The sequence below is a fragment of the Pteronotus mesoamericanus genome, unplaced genomic scaffold, assembly GCF_021234165.1.
Source record: "Pteronotus mesoamericanus isolate MK-2021 breed Mesoamerican mustached bat unplaced genomic scaffold, CSHL_Meso_final contig_752, whole genome shotgun sequence".
In the NCBI taxonomy this organism is placed as follows: Eukaryota; Metazoa; Chordata; class Mammalia; order Chiroptera; family Mormoopidae; genus Pteronotus; species Pteronotus mesoamericanus.
The window spans coordinates 1,151,915-1,173,172 of record NW_026555251.1 but is presented as its reverse complement, the minus strand read 5'-3'; the positions used below and the strand labels follow the sequence as shown (position 1 = coordinate 1,173,172).

Genomic DNA, 21,258 nt, shown 5'->3' with positions numbered 1-21,258 from the left:
CCCCGCACCGTTGTCCCACCAGTGGGTCCTGCATATAGGGTCTTTGGCTAATTCCTTCACTTTCTTTCACCCAGTCCCCACCTCCCCCCTTGCCGCTTAGAGCTGTCACTCTGCTCCATGTTTCTATGCCTCTAATTCTGTTTTGCTTGTTAGTTTATTTTGTCCCTTATTTCCCATATATAATGCAATCGTACAGTATTTGTCTTTCTCTGACTGGTTTATTTCACGTAGCAGAACTATCTTCAGGCCCATCCATGTTGTCGCAAAAAGTAAGATTTTCTTTTTTATAGCCAGATAGTGTCCCATTGTGTAAATGTACCACAGCTTTTTAAAAAAAATATGTAATATTTTATTGGGATTGCCTTCGATTTATAGATTAATTTAGGAACACTTACTATTTCTTTTTCTTTTTATTGTTGTGCAGTTACAGTTGTCCCCCGTTTCCCCCCATTACCCTCCTGTGTCCTATGCACCCCACCTTCCACATTCAGTCCTTCCCTCCCCTTCATTGGCTTTGTCCACGGGTCCTTTAACATAGTCCTTAATTTTACCCTTCCTCTTCTTTCCCCCATAATCTCCTTCCCCACTCTCCTCTGGTTCCTGTCAGTTTGTTCTTTTTTTTTTTTGTAAGAGTTCTTCATCACCAAACCATTATTATATGAAATATTAAAGGGACTTATTTTTTAAAAAGATCAACACTATGAACAATAAATGGCTATAAATACATATTTATCAACAATTGACTCTAAAAAACAACTAATCAAGCAAGAAGAACAGAGACAGAATCATGGATATAGAGAGCATTATGATGGTTGCCAGATGGGGTGTGGGGGGCTGGGTGAAGAGGTGAGGGGATTGAGTAATACAAAAAGGTAGTTACAGAACAGCCATGGGGATGTGAAGTACCATATAGGAAATGGAATAGCCAAAGAACTTATATGCACGTGGTTCTATTTTGCTCACTTGTTTGTTTTGTTGATTAGATTCCATTTACAGATGAGATCATATGGTATTTGTCTTTCACTGCCTGGCTTATTTCATTTAGCATAATGCTCTCCAGCTCCATCCATGCTGTCAGGGAGGATCAAAGTTCCTTCTTTCTTTCTGCTGCATAGTATTCCATTATGCAAATATACCAGTTTTTTGATCCATTCACTTAAGGATGAGCACTTAGGCTATTTCTGGCACTTGGCTATTGTAAATCGTGCTGCTATGAACATTGGGGTGCATATGTTCTTTTTAACTGGTGCTTTTTTATCTGCTCACCTACTGATGGGTATTTGAGCTATTTCCAGGTCTTGGCTATTGTAAGTAACACAGCTATGAACATAAGGGTGTGTTGTAAGAATCAATGTTTCAGGATTCTTAGTATATGTTCCTATAAATGGGATTGCTGAATCAAAAGGCAACATTCCCTTTTTAATTTCTTAAGAAAACTCCATACTGTTTTCCACAGTGGCTGCACCAGTCTGCACTTTAACCAAAAGTGTGCAGTAGAGTTCCATTTTCTCCACATACTTACCAGCACTTGTTGTTTGTTGACTTATTAATGATGGCCATTCTGACAGGTATGAGGTGATATCTCATTGCGGTTTTAATTTGGGTCTCTCTGATGATTAGTGATGTTGGACATTTTTCCATATGTCTGTGGGCCATCTGTATGTCCTGCTTGGAGAAGTGTCTATTAGGTCCTTTGCCCATTCCTTAATTGGATTGTCTTCCTGGTGATGAGTTGTATATGTGCTTTATATATTTGGGTTCCCTTTTCATTTTGTTGATGATTTCTTTTGTTACAAAAAGCTTTTTAGTTTGAAGCAGTCCCGTATTTGAATTTTTCCTTTATTTCCATTGCCCTAAGAAACATACCCAAAAAATATTGCTCCAAGAGATCCCTGAGATTTTACTGCCTATATTTTCTTCTAGGATTTTTATGATTTTGTGACTTACCTTTAAGTCTTTTACTTATTTTGAGTTTATTCTTGTGTACGGTGTAAGTAGGTGGTCTAGTTTCATTTTTTGCATGTGTCTGTCCAGTTTTCCCAACACCATATTTAGAACAGACTGTCTTTACCCCCATTGTATGTTCTTGCCTCCTTTGTCAAATATTAATTGACCAAAAAGGCATAAATTTATTTTTGGGCTCTCTTTTCTGTTCAAATAATTTACATGCCTGTTCTTATGACAGGATCACACTGTTGTAATTACATGGCCTTGTATTATAGTTTGATATCCAATATTGTGATCCCTCCAACTTTGTTCTTTCTGAAGGTTGCTGAGGCTCTTTGAGGTCATTTTTGTTTTGGCATATATTTTTGAAATATTTATTTTAGATCTGTGAAATATGCCATTGATATTTTAATAGGAATTTCATAGTATGGACATTTAATGTCAGTTCTTCCAATCCATGAAGATGGTATATGCTTCCATTTATTTGCATCCTTCTCATTTTCTTTCTTCAATGTACTATACTGTTCAGAGTATAGGTCTTTCACCTCCTTGGTTAAATATACTCCAAGGTACCTTATTTCTTTGTTGCAATAGTAAATGGGGTTGTTTTCTTAGTTTCTCTCTCTGACAGCTTATTATTGGTGTACAGAAATGTCACTGATTTCTGAATATTAATATTATGTCCTGCTATTTTCCCAATTCACTTATTAGATCTCACAGTTTTTTGGTGGAGTCTTTAGGGTGTTCTATATACAGCATCATGTCACCTGCAAATAATGGCAGTTTAACTACATTTTATTTCTCCTTCTTGTCTGATTGCTGTGGCTAGGACTTCCAGGGCTGTGTCGAATAAGAGTGGTGAAAGGAGACATCCCTTTCTTGCTTCTGATTATAAGAGAAATGCTTTTACTTTGTCAGTTGAGAATGATGTTGGCTATATGTTTGTCACGTATTACCTTCATTATGTTGAGGCATGATCTCTCTATTCCCACTTTGCTGAGAGTTTTTATCATAAAAGTTGTTGAATTTTATCAAATTCCTTTTCTGCATTTATTGATATGATCATGTGATTTTTATCTTCCATTTTGTTTATGTGACGTATCACATTTATTGATTTGCAAATATTGTACCAATCTTGCATCCCCAAGATAAATCACATTCAATCATGGTGTCTGATCTTTTCAATGTATTGCTAGATTCAGTTGGCTAATGTTTTGTTGAGAATTTTAAAAACCTCTATGTTTATCAGGAATATGGCTCATAATTTTCTTTCTTTGTAGGGTCTGTATCTGGTTTTGAAATTAGGATAATATTGGCCTCGTAAAAAAAGCTTGGAAGTCATTCTTGCTCTTGAATTTTATGGAATAGTTTGAGAAGGATAGGTGTTAGTTCTTTGAGTGTTTGAAAAATCATCTGTGAAGCCATTTAGTCCACGACTTTTGTTTACTGGGGAGTTTTTTTTTTTATTACTACTTCAATTTCATTAGTTGTAATTGGTCTATTCAGGTTTTCTGATTCTTCCTGATTCGCTTTTGGAAGATTTTCTAGGAATTTATCTATTTTACCCAGGTTGTCTAATTTTTGGCATATAGTTGTTCATAATATTTTCTTGTAATCCTTTGTTTCCTGTGACATCAGTTTTTATATTTCCTCTTTCAATTCTGGTTTTATTTATTTGAGTCCCTTCTATTTTTTTTCTTGATGGGTCTGGTTAAAGGTTTGTCAGTCTTACTTGTCTTGTCAAAGAACCAGTTCTTGTTCTTGTTGATCTTTTTATTGTCTTTTTAGTCTCTATGCCATTTGTATCCACTTTGATATTTATTATTTTCTTCCTTATACTTACTCTGGGTTTTGTTGATTTTTTTAATTTCTTTTAGGTATAGGTTTAAATTATTAATTTGAGATTTTTCTTGTTTCTTGCTGTTGGCCTGTAATGGTATGGTATGGACTTCCCTCTCAAGACTGCTTTCACATTATCCCAAAGATTTGGGGTTGTTGTATGTTCATTTTAATTTGTTTTGAGATAATTTTTTATTTTCTCTTTGATCTTGTTATTAATCCATTCATTGTATAATAACATGTTATTTAGCCTCCATATGTTTAAATATTATTCAGTTTTTTATTGTAGTTGATGTCTAGTTTCATGTCATTGTGGTCTGAGAAGATGCTTGATATGATTTCAATCTTCCTAAATTTGTTAATATTTATTTTGTGTCCCAGTATGTGATCTACCTTTCAGACTGTTCCATATGTACTTTAGAAGAATGTATATTCTGCTGCTTTGAGATGAAATGTTCTGTAAATATAAATTAAATCCATTAATCTAGCTTGTCGTGTAAGGTCACTGTGTCCTTGTTGATTTGGATAGATTTTCCAAACTATCCGTTGATGACAATGGAGTGTAAAATCCCCTACTGTGATGGTATTTCTGTTGATCTCTCCCTTGAAGTCTACCAAGATTTTCTTTATGTATTTAGGTGCTCCATTTGGTGCGTATATGTTCACAAGGGCTATATTCTCTTGTTGGATAATCTCCTTTAGTGTTATATGGTGACCTTCTTAGTTGTTTGGTTTTTTTTATGGCCTTTGTTTTAAAGTCCATTTTGTCAGATAAAGGAATTGCTATCCCAGCTTCCAGCTTTTTTAAATTTCCATTAGCATGGAATTTTTTTCATTTCTTCAGTTTCAGCCTCTGTGAATCTTTTGTTGTGATGTGGGTCTCTTATAGACAGCATATATATTGGTCACATTTTCTTGACAGTTAAACTACCCTATGTCTTTTGATTGGAACATTTCATTCATTTACTTTTAAGTTTATTATTGATAGGTATTTATTTGTTGCTATTTTTTCTTTACACCTAGGGTCCTCTCTCTTTATTTCTTCTCATAGTCCCTTTAACATTTATTGCAATACTGGTTTGGTGCTAATAATCTCCTTTAGCCCTTTTTTGTCTGGGAAGATCTTTATTTCACCTTCAATTTTAAATGATAGCCTTGTGAATAGATTAATCTTGGTTGCATGTCCTTGTTTTTCATCACTTTGAATACTTCATGCTAATCCCCTCTGGCATGAAATGTTTCTTTTGAGAAATCAGCTGACTGCCTTATGGGAGCCCCCTGGTAGGTAACTAACTGATTCCCTCTCTCTCACCTTTCAGGTTCTCTTTTTGTCTTTAACCTTTACCATTTTAGTTTGATGTGTCTCAGTGCGGGTCTTGAGAAGGGTGGTTCATCTTGATAGGGCCTCTCGGTGCTTCCTGAAATTGTGTGCCTTTTTCTTTCACCAAGTTAAAAAAAGTTTTCTGCTAGTTTTTTTCAAACAGGTTCTCTGTCCCTCGCTCACTTCCTTCTCTTTCTGGTGCTTCTGCGATGCAGCTGCTGTTACTCTTTTACTTTTCCCAGAGATTTCTTAGATTTTCCTTGTTTCTTTTAATTTTCTTTCTGATGTTGTGCTTGGTTACTAATTGTTATCTTATTCTCTAATTCATTGATTTGATTCTGTGCTTCATCTAACCTGATGTTGATTCCTTCTAGTGTATTCCTTATTTCAGATATTGTATTCTTAATTTCTGACTGGTTTTTAAAAATGGTTTCTGTCCTTTTTAATGTTTACTATCTTTGTTCAAGTTCTCACTGAGATCATCCATTCTTCCCCTAAGGTTTTTGGGCATTCTTATAACCATTCTTTTAAACTCTGCATCTGGTATTTTGGTTGCTTTCATTTCACCCATTTCATTTCTTTTTATAGGGATTTTTTTTGTTCTGTTCGTGACACTTTTCTTTGTCTCCACATCTGGTTTCTGTATATTAGGTAGGTATGCTATGAATCTCAAACTTGTTATGATGAACTTATGATGAAGGTTTTGGGGAGGCTCAGTGGCACAACCTTCCAGATTACCAGAGGTTCATGCTCCAGGAAGGTTTCTTGTAGGTTATGTGGCCCCATTTTGTTGTACTTGAGTCTTGAATGCTGTTTGCCCTTTTGTGTGTGGTGTTGGCCCTTCTGGCTGGGAGACTACAAGGGTAAACCATGATTACCATGTATGAGATACTGTGCTGTGGCTGCCCCTGAGGCAGAGTTGTTTTCAGCAGGGTCTGGTGCCTGCTGGAATGTTCTTTTGGGTGTGTGGCTTGTGTGGTTAGTTCAGACCAGCTTTGATCAGGTGTGAAGTCCACCACTGTTTGTATTGGTCCTGGGATACTTGGGTGGGGTTCCGGTACATATTACAAAGAGACATTTTGTGTAATTGGCCTTGGGCTACCTGAGTGTACTTACCATGCTGTTCACTATTTGTGTTTGCTTTTACTGTGTGTGTGTGTGTGTATGGTAGGGTCCATGTTGTGTACCAGGATCAGCTTCTTGGGGCTCTGAGCCCGGGGAAGATCAATAAAAGTCCAAGGCTCCCTGAGGTCAGCATTTTCCTGTCAGCTACTCCTGCCCTTTAGGTTGCCTGGACTTCCTCCAGAATCTTATGAGAAAAGGCTGCAGAGTGGGCCCAAGCTGGCCACAACCCACTGACCCTTCCACAGGGCTCAAGCTTGGTAGGGAGGAGAGACCAGGTCAGGAGGAGGATGGGGATGCTGGATCCCTCACATAGGGGCAGGGAGGTCAGGCACTTAGTATAGAAAATGTGGCCCCTACTCTTGAGCCACACCACTCAGTCTCTGCCAGCTCTAGCTCCATGGAAAGGAACACACCACAGGTTTAGGCTGGATACAGCCAGCTGTCTCTGCTGCAAGAGCAAGTTTGGATGGACAGGATGGTGTCACTGGGACTTGGGTAAACAGATCAAGTGGTGCCGGACTGCATGAGGGGAACCAGCTGCACATCTCCTTCTGGCTCCACAGCCAGGCCACCACAGACCCCAATGGAGCCACACTCCAAAGTTCCCCGCTCAGAACTGAGCTCAGTAGGACGTGGTCCTCTGCTGGGTCCGGTATCAGCCCACAGAAGGGGAGCAGGCTGCTTGCCTCTCCCTAGCTCCACAGTGCGCTGCCAGAGACCTTGACAGGAGACTCCATAGGGATGGTGCCCAAGGTCTCATCTCAGAGCTGCATCCCTTTCTCCCCTACAGAGTTGAGCTCAGCAGGAGGGGCCAGCAGGATTTGGGAATGCAAATCTAGGCCACTCTCTGTTGGGGGTGGTGCAGGCCTGCTAAGCGGAGCAAGCTGCTGGCCTTCCCTTAGCTACAGAGTAACATGCTTCCAGAGACTCTGACAAGGGAGTCTTCTGTTGGAGGTAGCACCTGCCTAGCCTATGGGAGTGGGAAAGATTGGCCCTTGTTCCAAAGCCACTTCTTTCAAGGGCTGTCAGAGAATCTGCTTGTAGTTTTTCCAGAAACAGAGTGCACCAAAGTCCCAGCTGAGTGCAGCCAACAGTCCTTTCTGCAGGACTCAAGCCTGGCAAAGACATAGGCCTTGCTAAGTTCCCTCCATTTATTACATTCAACTTGTACCCTCTTTGTATTTCCTATTGTATACAATCCTATTGTATTTCTCCACCAGGGTCCACTCTTCATCAAATCTGGCATATAACCCATTCCTTGGGCTCTTCATGTCCTCCATAAGCTTCCTGTGTCCCATGAAACTTCTATTAAATTGATTTGTATGCTTTTCTCCTGTTGATCTTTCTCAGTTTAATTTTCAGACCTGACAGGCACCCTAAAAGGATCCAGGAAAACTTTTCCCTCCCCTGCACTCTGGTCTGTGCTATGCAAGAAATGGGAGAAAATCATACTCTTTAGTTCCAAAGGGTCTCTGACACAAATTTTTAAATGATTTCACCCCTTGAAAATTCATGTACTGATAGAAACAGCAGGAATTTGGAGTCAGAACTTGGAGTAAATCTCTGGTTCAGTTCTAATTGAGCAAATGATTAAACCTCCAAGCTTCATGAATGACACAAGTAAAAAGGGATAATGAAAATAATGATGATCTGAACAAAGGAAGTGGGTACCAACAAATAAATAAAGTCCCAGGGAAGAGCTACTGGATATCCTTGGGCAAGGATTTAAAAAACAAAGAGAACAGGACTTCCAGTCAAGATAGAGGCATAAGTCAACACACTTTGCCTCCTCGCACAACTACAGAAAAAATTACAGCTAGACCAGAAAACAAATATCACCCAGAACTGTCATAAAATCAAGCTTCACAGAAGTCTGACAACCAAAGATTTAAAGAAGCCACATTCACCCAGATGAGTAGGAGGGTGGAGACATGGGCCCAGGGAAAGGGACATGGAGAGGGGAGGGGTGTGCAGGCCATGGTGGGGCACAGAGAGGCGGCAGAACGGGGGTCCCACGTTCACCTGTGGTGGGTAAACATTGGGAAGGATATCTCAAGAGTGAGGGATCCCAGCCCCAAACCAGACCACCCCGCCTAGTGTTCCAGCACCAGGAAGATAAATCCTCATCACTTCTGGCTGTAAAAACCAGTGGGGGTTGGGGCAGTGGAGGAAACTGCCAGATTCTCAGGAGACTCCTCTTAAAGGGTCCGCAGGGACTTAGGACTTACACAGACCTGCCCCCTCAGGGATTCAGCACTGGGGCAACAGCTGGAAGGGCACAAGTGGCATATGGGGAGAAGGGGAAAAGTGAAGTGACTGACAACATGACAAGTGCCAGGGGACAGTTTTGTCCCAGGCAAACCTCCAGAAGCCAGGCAAAGGCATTGTCCCCTGCCCCACCCCTCCCCCTACACAGAGCCACAAAGCGGTAGCAAGGGTTGCCCCATGCTGGTGATAACCTAAGGCTCCACCCCATACAATTTACAGGTACGTTCTTCTACAATAGGGCTGGGAGGCAAAGCAGCTCTACCTGATACACAGAAACAAACACAGGGAGGACTTACAAAATAAGGAGATAAAGAAATATGACCCAAATGAAAGACCAGGACAAACTCCAGAAAAAGAATGAAATGAAATGGAGATAACCAACCTTTCAGATGCAAAGTTCCAAACACTGGTGATCAGGATGCTCAAAGAACTCAAAAAGTATGGCAACAGCATAAAAAAGACCTAGGCAGAAATGAAGTTTACACTAAGTGAAATAAAGAAAAATGTACAGGGAACCAACAGTGGAGGGGGTAAGCTGAGAATCAAATCAACAGTTTGAAACATAAGTAAGAAAAAACATTCAATCAGAATAGCAAGAAGAATAAAAGAATTCAAAAAGTGAGGATAGACTAAGGAGCCTCTGAGACATCTCCAAACATACCAACACCTGAATCATGTGGGTTCCGGAAGGAGAAAAGGAAGAGCAAGAAATTGAAAACTTATTTGAAAAAAAAATGAGAGAAAATTTCCCTAATTTGGTGAGAGAAATAGACATACAAGTCCAGGAAGCACAGAGAGTACCAAACAAGTTGGACCCAAAGAGGACCACACCAAGACACATCATAATTAAAATGCCAAAGGTTAATGATTAAGAAAGGATCTTAAAAGCAGCAAGAGAAAAGCAGAGAGTTTCCTACAAAGGAGTTCCTGTAAGACTGTCAGCTGATTTCTCAAAGAAACTTTGCAGGCAAGAAGGAACTGGCAAGAAGTATTCAAAGTGATGAAAACCAAGGCTATCATCTCAAATGGAAGGGCAGATAAAAGTGCTTCCCAGTCATTTAAGCTAAAGGGATTCATCATTATCAAGCCGTTATTACATGAAATGTTAAAAGAACTTATTTAAGAAACGAAGATCAAAACTATGAACATTAAAATGACAACAAACTCATAACTATCAACAACTATCAAACAAGCAGAAAAGAAACATAATCATAGATATGGAGATCATTTGGAGGGTTATCTGCTGGGAGGGAGAAGGAAGAGAATGGAGGATAAGGTGCAGGGATTAAGAAGTTCAAATGGGCCCTGGCTGGTGTAGTTCAGTGTATTGAGTGCCGGCCTGTGAACCAAATAGTCGCCAGCTCAATTCCCAGTCAGGGCACAGGCCTGGGTTGTGGACCAGGTCCCCAATCAGGGGTGTGCGAGGCAACCACACATTGATATTTCCCTCTCTTGCTCCCTCCCTTCCCCTCTGTCTAAAACTAAATTAAATCTTTTTTTAAGAAAATTTTTTAAAGGGAAAGAATTACAAATTGTTAGGTACAAAATAGACCCAGGGAGGTTAAGAATGCTATAGGGAAGGGAGAAGGCAAAGAAGAAATGTGTATGACCCATGGACATGAACTAAAGGTGGAGATCGCTGGAGGGAATGAGGGTAGCAGGCAGAGGTGGGCAAGAGGGGAAAATAGGAACTATAACAGCATAATCAATAAAATATGTTTTAAAAAAATAAAAAGACCCAGATGACCTCCAACAAATGCAGAGAAGATTAGATGAAGAAGAGCACCTGTCTCAGAGCAGGAACTTAATAAAGAGTAGGCCCTTCTCACTAATAAAATAAATACATGCCTGAGGGGTGATCATGTTCTAAGACTTAAATGAACCACCTACCACATTATAGGTAACTTCTTGGTTTATTCAGAATCTTACACTAGACTCTGGGGGAAATGTCAAAGTCTGGGAACAAATGGTAGAAAAGAAGCATATGTTTCTATGAAAGACTTTGGATGTGAATTTGGGAAATAGGAAACACCCAACTTGCTGAATTTCCACATTTGATGGCTGTCAGCTAAGAAAAGTAATCAAATTGTGATCACTTTGACTAAAATACAGAGAGTCATTAAATATTTTTTTAATAACAAAAGCAAAACTCAGATTAAGAACAATGGTCTTCTTGGCACTTTGGCAGAAGCTGTGGAAACTCATCTTTATAACTGCTTATCTCATATTATTCTTTGGACCTTCTTCATAGCTCAGCTAGAGGGATTGTTTTTTTAATGATGTGTGTTGTGCAGTTATGCATTAAAATACGTGATGTTGGGACAGAAACAGCTCATACACCCACCCGAAAAAGACACCCACATTGGGAAGCACAGGTCAAGACCAGATCTAACCGAATAGTCTCAAATGACAGCGCGATCCCTGAAGGGGGTGACGGCCAGGCTGCACATGCCCACCTCCCCCACTCGCCGTCACTCCTTTCGCACCTCTCTGCCACCTAGCAGCAGCCTCCTGAGAGCCCCCTTCACCTCTCTGTTTCTGAGGGTGTAGATCAAGGGGTTCAGAAGCGGCGTGACGATATTGTAGAGGAGGGTGAGGAATTTGCCCTGGCTCTGGGAAGAGCTGTTCCCCGGCTGCATGTACATGTAGATGATGTTCCCATAGAACAGAGAGACCACGGTGAGATGGGAGCCGCAGGTGTTGAAGGCCTTTTGCCTCCCTGAGGCTGACCGAATGTGTAACACAGCCCTTATGATGTAGCCGTAGGAGACCAGGATAAACACCAGGGGTGACAGCACAATAGCCACCGCCAGGACAAAGACAGTGCCCTCGATGGCAGCTGTATTGACACAGGCCATCCGGATCAGGGCAGGCATCTCACACAAGAAGTGGTCCACACTGTGGCGCCCACAGCGCGGTAAGTGCATGGTAACAGGGGACATGGCCAGGGAGTTGGCCACCCCACCGCCCCAGGCCACTGACACTAAGCCCATGCAAAGGCGAGGACTCATGATCACCAGGTAGTGCAGGGGGTTGCAGACTGCCACAAACCGGTCATAGGCCATGACAGCCAGGAGCAGGCACTCCACACCGCCCAGACCCAGAAACAGAAAGAGCTGGATGGCGCAGCCTGCGTAGCTGATGGTCTTGTCACGTCCATTCAGGTTATAGAGCAGCTGGGGGATGGAGCTGGTGGTGAAGCTGAGGTCCAGGAAGGAGAGGTGGGTGAGGAGGAAGTACATGGGGCTGTGGAGCTGGGGGTCCAGCCGGGACACCAGGATGATGGTGGTGTTTCCCACAATGGTCAGGAGATACGCAATCAAGATGACCACAAAGAGGATCCTCTCCAGATGGGGGCGGTCAGAAAACCCCAAAAGGATGAAATTTCCCTGGGTGCTGTCATTGGTTCCATCCATATCTACTGCACCTGAAAAGGAATATTTATACCAATAATGGTAACAGACAATGTAAGGCAGTACTTACTAGGAACCAGGTGTTCCTCTATGTTTTTACAGTTATTTAGCCCCAACAACGGTGATATGAAGTTGACAGTCTTACCACCCCAGACTTACAGAGAAGGAACCTGAGGCAGATGTGTGTTAAGCAAACGATCATATTCTAGAAAAGGCAGAGCTGATTTTGAACCAAGGAAACAGCATTTGAAGTCTTCATCCTTCACTGCTGGTGCTGCCTCTAATTCCAGTGACAAGAAGATCAATCCTGCCATGGCCCAGACATTGATTTTTCTTGAGACACAAGTTCCTGAGCTCCTGCTAAAACCTCAAAGACCCAAAATGGAATCCCAGAATAATTAATTAATAGTATTTAGGAAATATCTATTATATGCAGAATACTTTATTTGTTCTTTAACTTAAAGACACATCTCACTCATTTGACCGTTAGTCTTGAGGTAATTTTCAAGTACCCAAATAAATTATAATATATGAGACAATTGAATATTACTAAAGCAATGTACACATAGAATTAACCTCTCTCTTCCCTCTCTCTCTGCTCTCCCCTTCCCTCTCTCTTTCTCTCTTGGATCTGGTTTTTAAGAAATCAAGTATATATATTTTTCTTCCAAAGTACTACATGCTGCTTTGTAAGAGGTAATGCAACTTTAATGCAATAATTTACATACATGTGCAAAAACCTCTATCAAATTGCATTGCTGAGAGTTCTTCACCTTCAAAAAGAGCCTGTTTGAGGACATAGAGCCCAAGCCTTACAGCCAACATAGAGGGATCAACAGAAAGCGCCGCCCGCCGCGGCCCGGGTCTCCCGCTACCATTCACTGGCCGGAGGGATGCACTTAGGAGGCTTGGAGAGCCTCGTCTTCTCATCTAAAATGGTAATCTTCAAACTACCTTATTTATTTTGTAGATATGCTTTGATATTTTTAGTTTAAAAGTTGGTAGGTATGAAAGTACGCTGCATGAAGCTCGTGTGTCATACACAAGGAATGGGAAACTAGGCCCATGCGACTAGGCAGAGGAAATCTGAAGGAAAATACAGTCTGATGAGGAGAAACTATCCTTAGCATAGATTAAAACAGACTTTGAAAATATAATAAACCACGATAATCAGAAATGCATTTGGAGTCAGGGAGTGTGAATCACTCATTCACTACTTTCACCAAAATCAGTAACTCAAATATTTAAGCATTAAATGTTAGTATTGTAAGAGAGCACCAAAGTGGTGCCCTTCCCTCTCCCTGCTCATCTTGGGCTCAGACAGTTCTCACTGGGCAAGTCGCAATTTTCCGAAGGAATAGAGCAAAGTACAAATAAATATGCATGTTTTAATAAATCTATGCTATTAGAAACACCACTAAAAAGTATAAAGAATAATTAAAATACCAGAGAAATTCAACATGACAATTGAAAGGCTACCTTGTTTAATAATACTTTTAAGAAACTGTCAAGAAAATATGGAACAAAATAAAAATAATTATGACTTGAAGAGAAATAGTTTACAGGAAAACTAATGTAAAAACACAGCTAAAAAAATATTAGAATTTTCTTCACTGATAATTAAGGATATAAAATTAAAATATAAATGTAAAGATAGATTTACCTGTTTAAATAGATAAATATTAAATGTGGTAAGTGCAGGGAAATACGCCAATTCTCTTGAACTCTTGATAGGAATCTAAATCAGAATAGAATGTGGAGGAATCTTAGAAAAAGATTATTCATTGAAATGGATAGTTCAGAACAATGTATGTATTTAAAGTTATAGAAATGATTAATAAATAATGTCAACTTTATAAACTAGAAACAACTTCTAAATGGAAATAAGTATATGTATATGATTTTTCCCAAAGGTCTTATTACTTTCAAACAAATGGAAAACAAAATATAATATATGGGGAGATGATATGCAGTGTGGCCCCATTTTTTGGTCACAACCGCTCTAGGTATGTATATTTACATTAAAATAGATACAATACCTGAAAATGTACACTGATATGTTAAAAAGACATTTCTGGAGAGTGAGATGGAGTTTGAGAACTTCATTTTTACATAATTCTTTATTAAGTAGTAATCAATAATCATTAATTATTATGAAACTTAAAAAAATGTAAGCATTTTGTTAGAGTACAATAAAATAGAAATTTTCTTGAGAGTTATTTTGTTTTGTTTCTAAATCTATTCATATGTCATTTTAACTTTGTTACTGTTTGTTTACGGATCGGCCTTAATTCATTTAAAAAATAAACTGAAAAGAAAGAAAATTAGGAAGAAAGACAGGAAGTTAGGAAGAAAGACTGAAACAAATTCTCGATCACCATAATAACATCTTTGTTTTAAAGCAAACTGCTGCACGATTTCATGATCAGAAAGTTGTGAATTCTGTGAAATCAGAGAAAAGTAGACAGCGGAGCTGAATATGAGTGGAACAGTGACAGGGAGTGAGTTTTGATTCTCCGGATAAAACCTGCCTTCTGGTCTCCAGAATTGTTTTCTGCACTTTGTTGCGGAGTCAGAATGACTTCTTCGGTGGGGAGGCTGAGGCGATTGAAAGGGTCGTGCATCCGAACAGCTGGCATTTTGCGGGCCCCGAGCCTAGAGCTGCCTCCACTCCCTGCGGGCCGCCCCGGGGCTTTGCGGGCTCAGCCCTGCGCGCAATCCGCTCCGGGCGGCAGGCGCAGGTCCCTCACGCGCAGTACCCTAGGCCTTCACTTTCTGAACGGTTCTGGGAAGGGACAGGTATTTTATCCCCTTAAGTTCTGCTGTAATCAGTTTTACTTTTTCTGTGCGCCGGCCCAGGGCTAAGAGCCTGCCCAGCTGCCCCGCCGCTCCCGCCGGGGGCGCCCTGGCCAAGGGCCCGCGGCGTCTGCGCTCCCGCCTGGCCGCGCCGGGCGCTCGCCCTGGGCGCCCCGGAGGCGTGCCGTGCGGCGGGCCACCGCCCGCCTGGTGCGGGGAGGGACGGGGCAGCGTTCGCCGTGTCTGCATGCGCACCCTGTAGAAGTTCAAAGAATGTACGATTAACTGCTTAACGTTGCAGTTCAAGTCCTCCCTAACGCGGGGAAGCATTTACTGTTCTCGGGTCAACGCTAGGAAAATCCGAGGGCAGCATCCAGCTCTGAGCGTGGGCGCCCGGAGCTCTCGCGCCCACGCAGGCGACTCATAGAAGGGCAGGAAAGGAGTCTAGTGACAGTACTCGTGATTCTTCCTCGCTCTGGGTGGAAATGCCGAGGGCAGAGCGGCTCGCCTGCACCAGGGGGGACTGTCGCGTTGCGAGCGTTCGTTTCACTCCAGGACGTGGAGGCAGGCGCTCATGGTGCAGCAAAGGTAAGACGGATTCTCCCTGTGGGAGCGGGACAAACAGTGTGAACCCTCTTGCCCCCAAATGCGCCGTCTCACCTCAGAAGTGCCCACAGGCAATCACCGCTAAAAGAACTGTACTTTTTTCAGTGCGGGGGAGGCGGGGGGGCGGGGCTCAAGATTAAAGATTTCAGCTTATTTCCAAAGATTTTTTTTAATCTTGAAGACTAAACGGTTTAAACTCACAAAATATGTGGCTACAATGCCAGATGGCAGGAAGCAAGACCCATGTTTTTCAGAGCGAGGGCAGGGCTACATCTTCCCAGCTGAGTGGCAATTCCCCATCGCCCGCATGAGGCTGCTAACACCTTCTGTGGTTTGTTGGGGTTTTTTCCAAAATGAAACTCAAATCTTATATCCCATTTTCTCATGTTCATCCAAGAGAACTCAATGTTTCTTTCTCCAACATAAAATTTCAGATGTCTCATGTAAAATATTTTTGCCAGTATATCTCCCAGGGCAAGGGTAACAAAGGAAGAAAATAAAGAAATGGGACTGCATCAAACTAAAACTCTTCTGCACAGCGAAAGAAACCATCAACAAAATTAAAAGGTTAACCACTGAATGAGAGAACGTATTCACCAATGATACATCTGATAAGGGGTTAATTTCCAAAATGTATATTTGAAACTTCTACAACTCAACACAAGGAAGACAAATAACACAATTTTAAAATGGGCAAAAGATCTAAATAGACACTTCTCCAAGGAGGACATACAGATATCCTATAGGCATTTTAAAAAATGCTCAATATCACTAATCATCAGAGAGATGCAAATTAAATCACCATGAGATATCAACCCGCACTTGCTGGAATGGCTACTACTATCAATAAATCAACAAACAAGTGCTGGCAAAGATGGGGAGAACAGGGAACCCTAGTGCACTGTTGGTGGGAATGCAGACTGTTGCAGCCACTGTGGAAAACAGTATGGAGTTTTCTCACAAAATTCAAAATGGAACTGCCACTGACCCAGCAATGCCACTTCTGAAAATATATCCTAAGAATCTCAAAACACCAATCAGAAAGAATATATGCACCCCTGTGTTCATTGCAGAGTCATTTACAATAGCCAAGTTCTGGAAACAGCCCAAATGCCCATCAGTAGATGAGTGAATAAAAAAGCTGTGGTACATTTACACAATGGAATATTATGCAGCTATAAAAAAAAGAAAGAAGGACCACTTACCCTTTGCGACAGCATGGGTGGAACTGGAGAACATTATGCTCAGTGAAATAAGTCAGTCAGAGAAAAATACCATATGGTCTCACTCATATGTGGAATGCGATGAACAAAATAAAACCAGAGACATGGATACATGGAACAGACTGACAGATATCAGAGGGGAGGGGTGGATGGGGACTGAAAGAGATGAGCCAAAGAACCTGTACACGTACACACGTAGCCCGTGAACACAGGTAACAGCGTGGTGCAGGCTGGGGCTGAGTAAAGGGGGGCAAAGCAGGGAAAGACAGGGAACATCTGCCGTAGTGTCAACAATAAAAAAAAGCTTTTATTTTTTCTTTCTTTTCAGCAACTTTATATCTCATCCTTTAAAAATGATTTTATACTGGTAAATTTGTCTTGCTATAATTAAAAAACATAATTTGTAATATATGTGTTTGTATGTAGATTTGTGCTTTAATGTATCTGTCATAATCCATAAACTTCCCAAAAGCAAATAATATGTTCCTCATTTTCTATTTTTCTGTTCTTTTGAGGCATTCCATATGGCTTTTTAATTTAACAAACCAATGGAGAAGTACAAACTTATTAATTGCACTACTAAATCCAGAAATCCACTCACGATTTTCACTTGCGTGCTAGCAGGTACCATTAAAAGTTGGAATTCAGAAGGTGCAGGTCTAGCTGGAGGACCCCCGTGGATGCAGTGTCTTCTCCCCTCCTGTGTTAGGCAGATGCTCTACCAACTGTGACTGCACGTGGGGAGAAAATGCAGGCACCTCTCCTGCTCACGGCCCATGCCTCTATAAACGCCACAGACCATGGTATTTGTGCAGGGGTGAGGCGATGACCGCCAGTGAGGTCGCTTTCCAAGGAAAGATTGGAGAGGGCTCCCGACCGTGGTCTGAGGTCATCCACAGCCCTGCACTCCAGGGAAACTTGGGAACTCACAGGGGTCGTTAGCACAGACCCTGAGGCATGCCATGGGCAGGCATCGCCTCCGATCCCATGGGGCCCAGACAGAAAATGAGGACCATGAGAATTTGTCCCTTGATACAGTAAGGATTTTTACTTCACGGAAGCAAAGTTGGGATTCACTCCATCGTTGTTTCATAAACATAAGTACTGCTGGGCCATTTGCTCCTTTCCCTTGCTCCCAAGAATTATTACATGTCTAAGAAACAACTGAAGCACAATTAATCCCATTCCACCTAGAACAGGACTGTGTTATTTTTTCTGCCTTATATCTACTGAAAATATAGTATTTTTACTTTTTAAAAGAATTTTATGTATAAAAAATAACCCATTGTCCTAGATGGTGGAAAAATTTTATAGATGCATTGATCAATATTATTATTATTAATTTAAGGAGCTAACAGGGTGAACTATTTTATTTTACTCACTTAGTTTTATTGGGAGATTTTAAAGGAAGATGTCAGTATATGTCAATTTATACTTCTTTTCACATCTATTTACTTTCTTTTAAAAAATTTTTAAATAGAATTCATTAGGGTGGCATTGGTTAATAAAATTATTCAGGTTTCAGATGTGTAATTCTGTAATACACCATCTATATACTGTACTATGTGTTCGCCGTCCCAAGTGAAGTCTCTTCTGTCACCATTTATTCCCCCTTCACCCTCTGCTTCCTCTCCCCACCCTCCCCTTCCCTCTGGTAATCACCATACTCTGAGTCCATGAGTCTGTTTATTTGTTTTACTTGATCTCTTCAGTTTCAAAAACTAAGAGGACATTGAGCAAGTATCATGAATCCCTGATTTATCTGATTGTGTATACAGGAGCTGTTTTAATGTTCTTGCAGAGGCAACTACGATATCAAAAGTTTGAAAATTTAAATAATAATATAGTACAAAAAAAGAATAGAAATAGAATTCTTGCAATCAACCAAGCAACATCAGAGCAAAACCATACTTGTTTGAGTCAATTGACTAAGGAATAGGTCAAAACAATTATTTGGGTACTTTTGGGTAGAGACAGTCACAGAATCAGGACGGGAGAATGTTGCTGGCAGGCGGGGGAGCAGAACCCGTAGATGGGAGAGTGTGCGTTCGGACCGCACGCACCTCACCCTGCCCCTCCCTCACGCGGTGGCAGCGGCGCCCTGGAAACATGCACAAAGGGCCAGTGTGTGGAGAGCAGGCGGTTTTAATCTCAGTGTCCCAATTCATTTGCCTTTAAGATGCTAAGGGCTGAAACCATTGTTCTAAAGTAGCTTCGTTCTTTCTGCGAGCTGATGAAGCTCTTTTAGGGCCTGCTCCCTAGCAGCTCCACAGAGTGCTGTCCCCCCAGCACCCTGCTCCCCAGGCTTTCCCAGCACGCTCGAATGATCAGCTGTTTAGTTAATGACTCCAGAAAGCAGTCAACCCATCGTGGGGTGGCAGTGGGTGAAACGATCTAACTAGATTTAAATAAATCATCCCGGTCCTGATAAACTGCAGACAGAGAAACTGGGCCCTAATGCTAGGGCACGGCTTTTTAGCCATTCTTTAAAACAATGTGGGCTAGAAAAAGTCTGATGTCTAATCCCAGAGGAACGCACAGTCGTAAGGAAGTGGTGACGAGGAGAGGAGGTGGCACTGCTGTGAAGTTCAGGTAGAGAGGGACACATGGGTTACGAGCCAATTTTTTAAAAAACCGCTTTAGTCCATAGAATTTTGTAAACTGTTCCCATGTTTCTAGCAAGTGTAAGAGAGGTGGCGTGTGGTGTGTGTTTGAGGCAATGTGTGAGTCAAGATATCATTGTGTTGCCATAGGGAATCAAAGCTACAGATGGCTCTGCGGGGCCAGGCCTGGACACGGCAGTTCATCCAATCACCAGACTTCATCACCTCTGCAAACGCAGCCTTCCATTCAAAATTTCTCTGTACCTAATTGATTTTACTCATTTAGCACTTGACATTAAATGTTATGGATCAGTGATGAGTTACAAATAATAATGATACCACGTTCACAAAACACTTTCAGCTCAGTCATTTAATTCTGAAACCCTAGCAACACCACATTTATTTATACAGCAAGTATGCAGTGAGTGATACAACGACAAACCAGTGTTTGCGGTGCTTGGGCAATATCAAACATGCTGCTATCAACAGGCAAAGACTCCTCCCCGCAGTGCTTACATTCTACCAAAAACCCCAAAGCCAACCAAACGAAATGAACTCGTGAATACTACAGCAATGGAACCCATTACGAGTTCACAAACAACATATTGGGAAGTGGCGCTTCCCCTGGGACTGGCGAAGGGCGCTGAGAGGGTGGGCCTGGAGTCGGGGACCGCTGTACAGTCCTCACTGAGCGGCCGATTGGAGCAGCCTTGACGGATTGAGGGAATGAGCAGAGGACACCCCGGAGAAAGGGCGCTGCAGGCAGAGGGCACGGCTGGGAGAGACCTGATGGTGGGAAGCGGTCAGCAGCGATGCCGGGTTGGATGCCGCGGCATGGAAAGGGGAAGAAGAGGGAGACGAAAATCAGATAACAAACTGCATTCATGCGCTGTAGCACCTGAGGGCTCGCTGTAAGATTTTGGCTTTCCTTCTGAGTTGCATGAGAGGCCACTGCAATGGTACTGCTGTCTTGGGCATTACTGAAAGGATGAGCCCAGCGGCCGCATTGAGAATAGATGTAAGGGGCCAGAGTGCAGCCAGGATTACACTGTTAGGAAGCCGAGACAGTAGCCCCCAGGGAGAGGAAGGCCGTTCTGGCGAAGGGTGCAGCAGGCAGAGGTAGAGCTGCCAGGGCTCTGGTGATGCTATGAAGGGAGAGCCAACAGCGTTTGCTGATGGCTGAATGTGGGACAGCGAGACAAACCAGATTTTTGACCTGATCAATTGAAAGAATGTAGTGGTTATCCACTTAGATGGAAAAGACTGGGTATGTGCATGCATATGTGTTCATTAGGGGCAGGCAGTTTAGGGCCAAGTTTTAGATATGTTGACTTAAAAATGTACTTTGATGACAAGTGGACAGTTGAATATAGAAGTCCAGTGTTCAGGAGAAACAATGAAGAATAAAGTAAAAGGATGGTCAGGAAATCAATATGGATTTAGAGGATTTTACTTGTAGTGAACCAGAAATCCAGAGAAAAACATTAGAGACCTTTTAGGATTGGGATGGGAAGGAGAACAGTCATACTAGAAGATGCACAAAGCTTTGTGGCTCTTTGAATCCAAGGGTTGAAGGAAGACTTAAGTTGGTTTACTGAGTAAAATACATTACAATAAAATGCACATTTAGATGCAAGGATTCAAGGGAGACAGTGGAGACCAGGATACTAGCTTTCAAGGTTGAGGTGGCATTTCTGGGATCCTTGTTCATGCCTTGGAGTGGGTAGGAGGCCTGTGCTGCTGGTCCCCTTCCCACCCATTAGGCTTCCTCGTCCTGAAGGGTGGAGCCCCCAGGAAAGTGGGATCTCACCCTGATGACTCTGTGTTGCCCAATTCCCAGGAAGAAGGTGTTATCCTGCTCTGGGTTCATGTTCTACATCATGACTCCTGTTACTCAGGACTGGCCTTGCCGTGACATGAGCACTCAGCTGCTAACCCCTGATGATGGACAGCTATGGGCTGAGACCCAGAGCATGTGTCTCTTCCCTAACCAGATCATGCACGGGCAGGCCTAAGGCGTGCATGGTCTGTAAAATAGCATGAGAGATGCAAGGGTATGTTACTATCACTGCTGTTTGCAAATGAGAGATGGAGAGTGGAAATGTCTGCTTAGGATC

At 42.0% G+C, this 21,258-nt stretch overlaps 1 protein-coding gene across 1 annotated transcript; it reads right to left on the bottom strand.

Moving 5' to 3' along the window:
* Window positions 1-10,971: 10,971 nt before the first annotated feature.
* On the bottom strand, window positions 10,972-11,916 carry LOC129079104 (olfactory receptor 2W3). The gene has a single exon (XM_054584078.1). The coding sequence runs from the start codon at window positions 11,914-11,916 to the stop codon at window positions 10,972-10,974; it is 945 nt and encodes a 314-aa protein (XP_054440053.1).
* Between the last annotated feature and the right edge of the window lie 9,342 nt (window positions 11,917-21,258).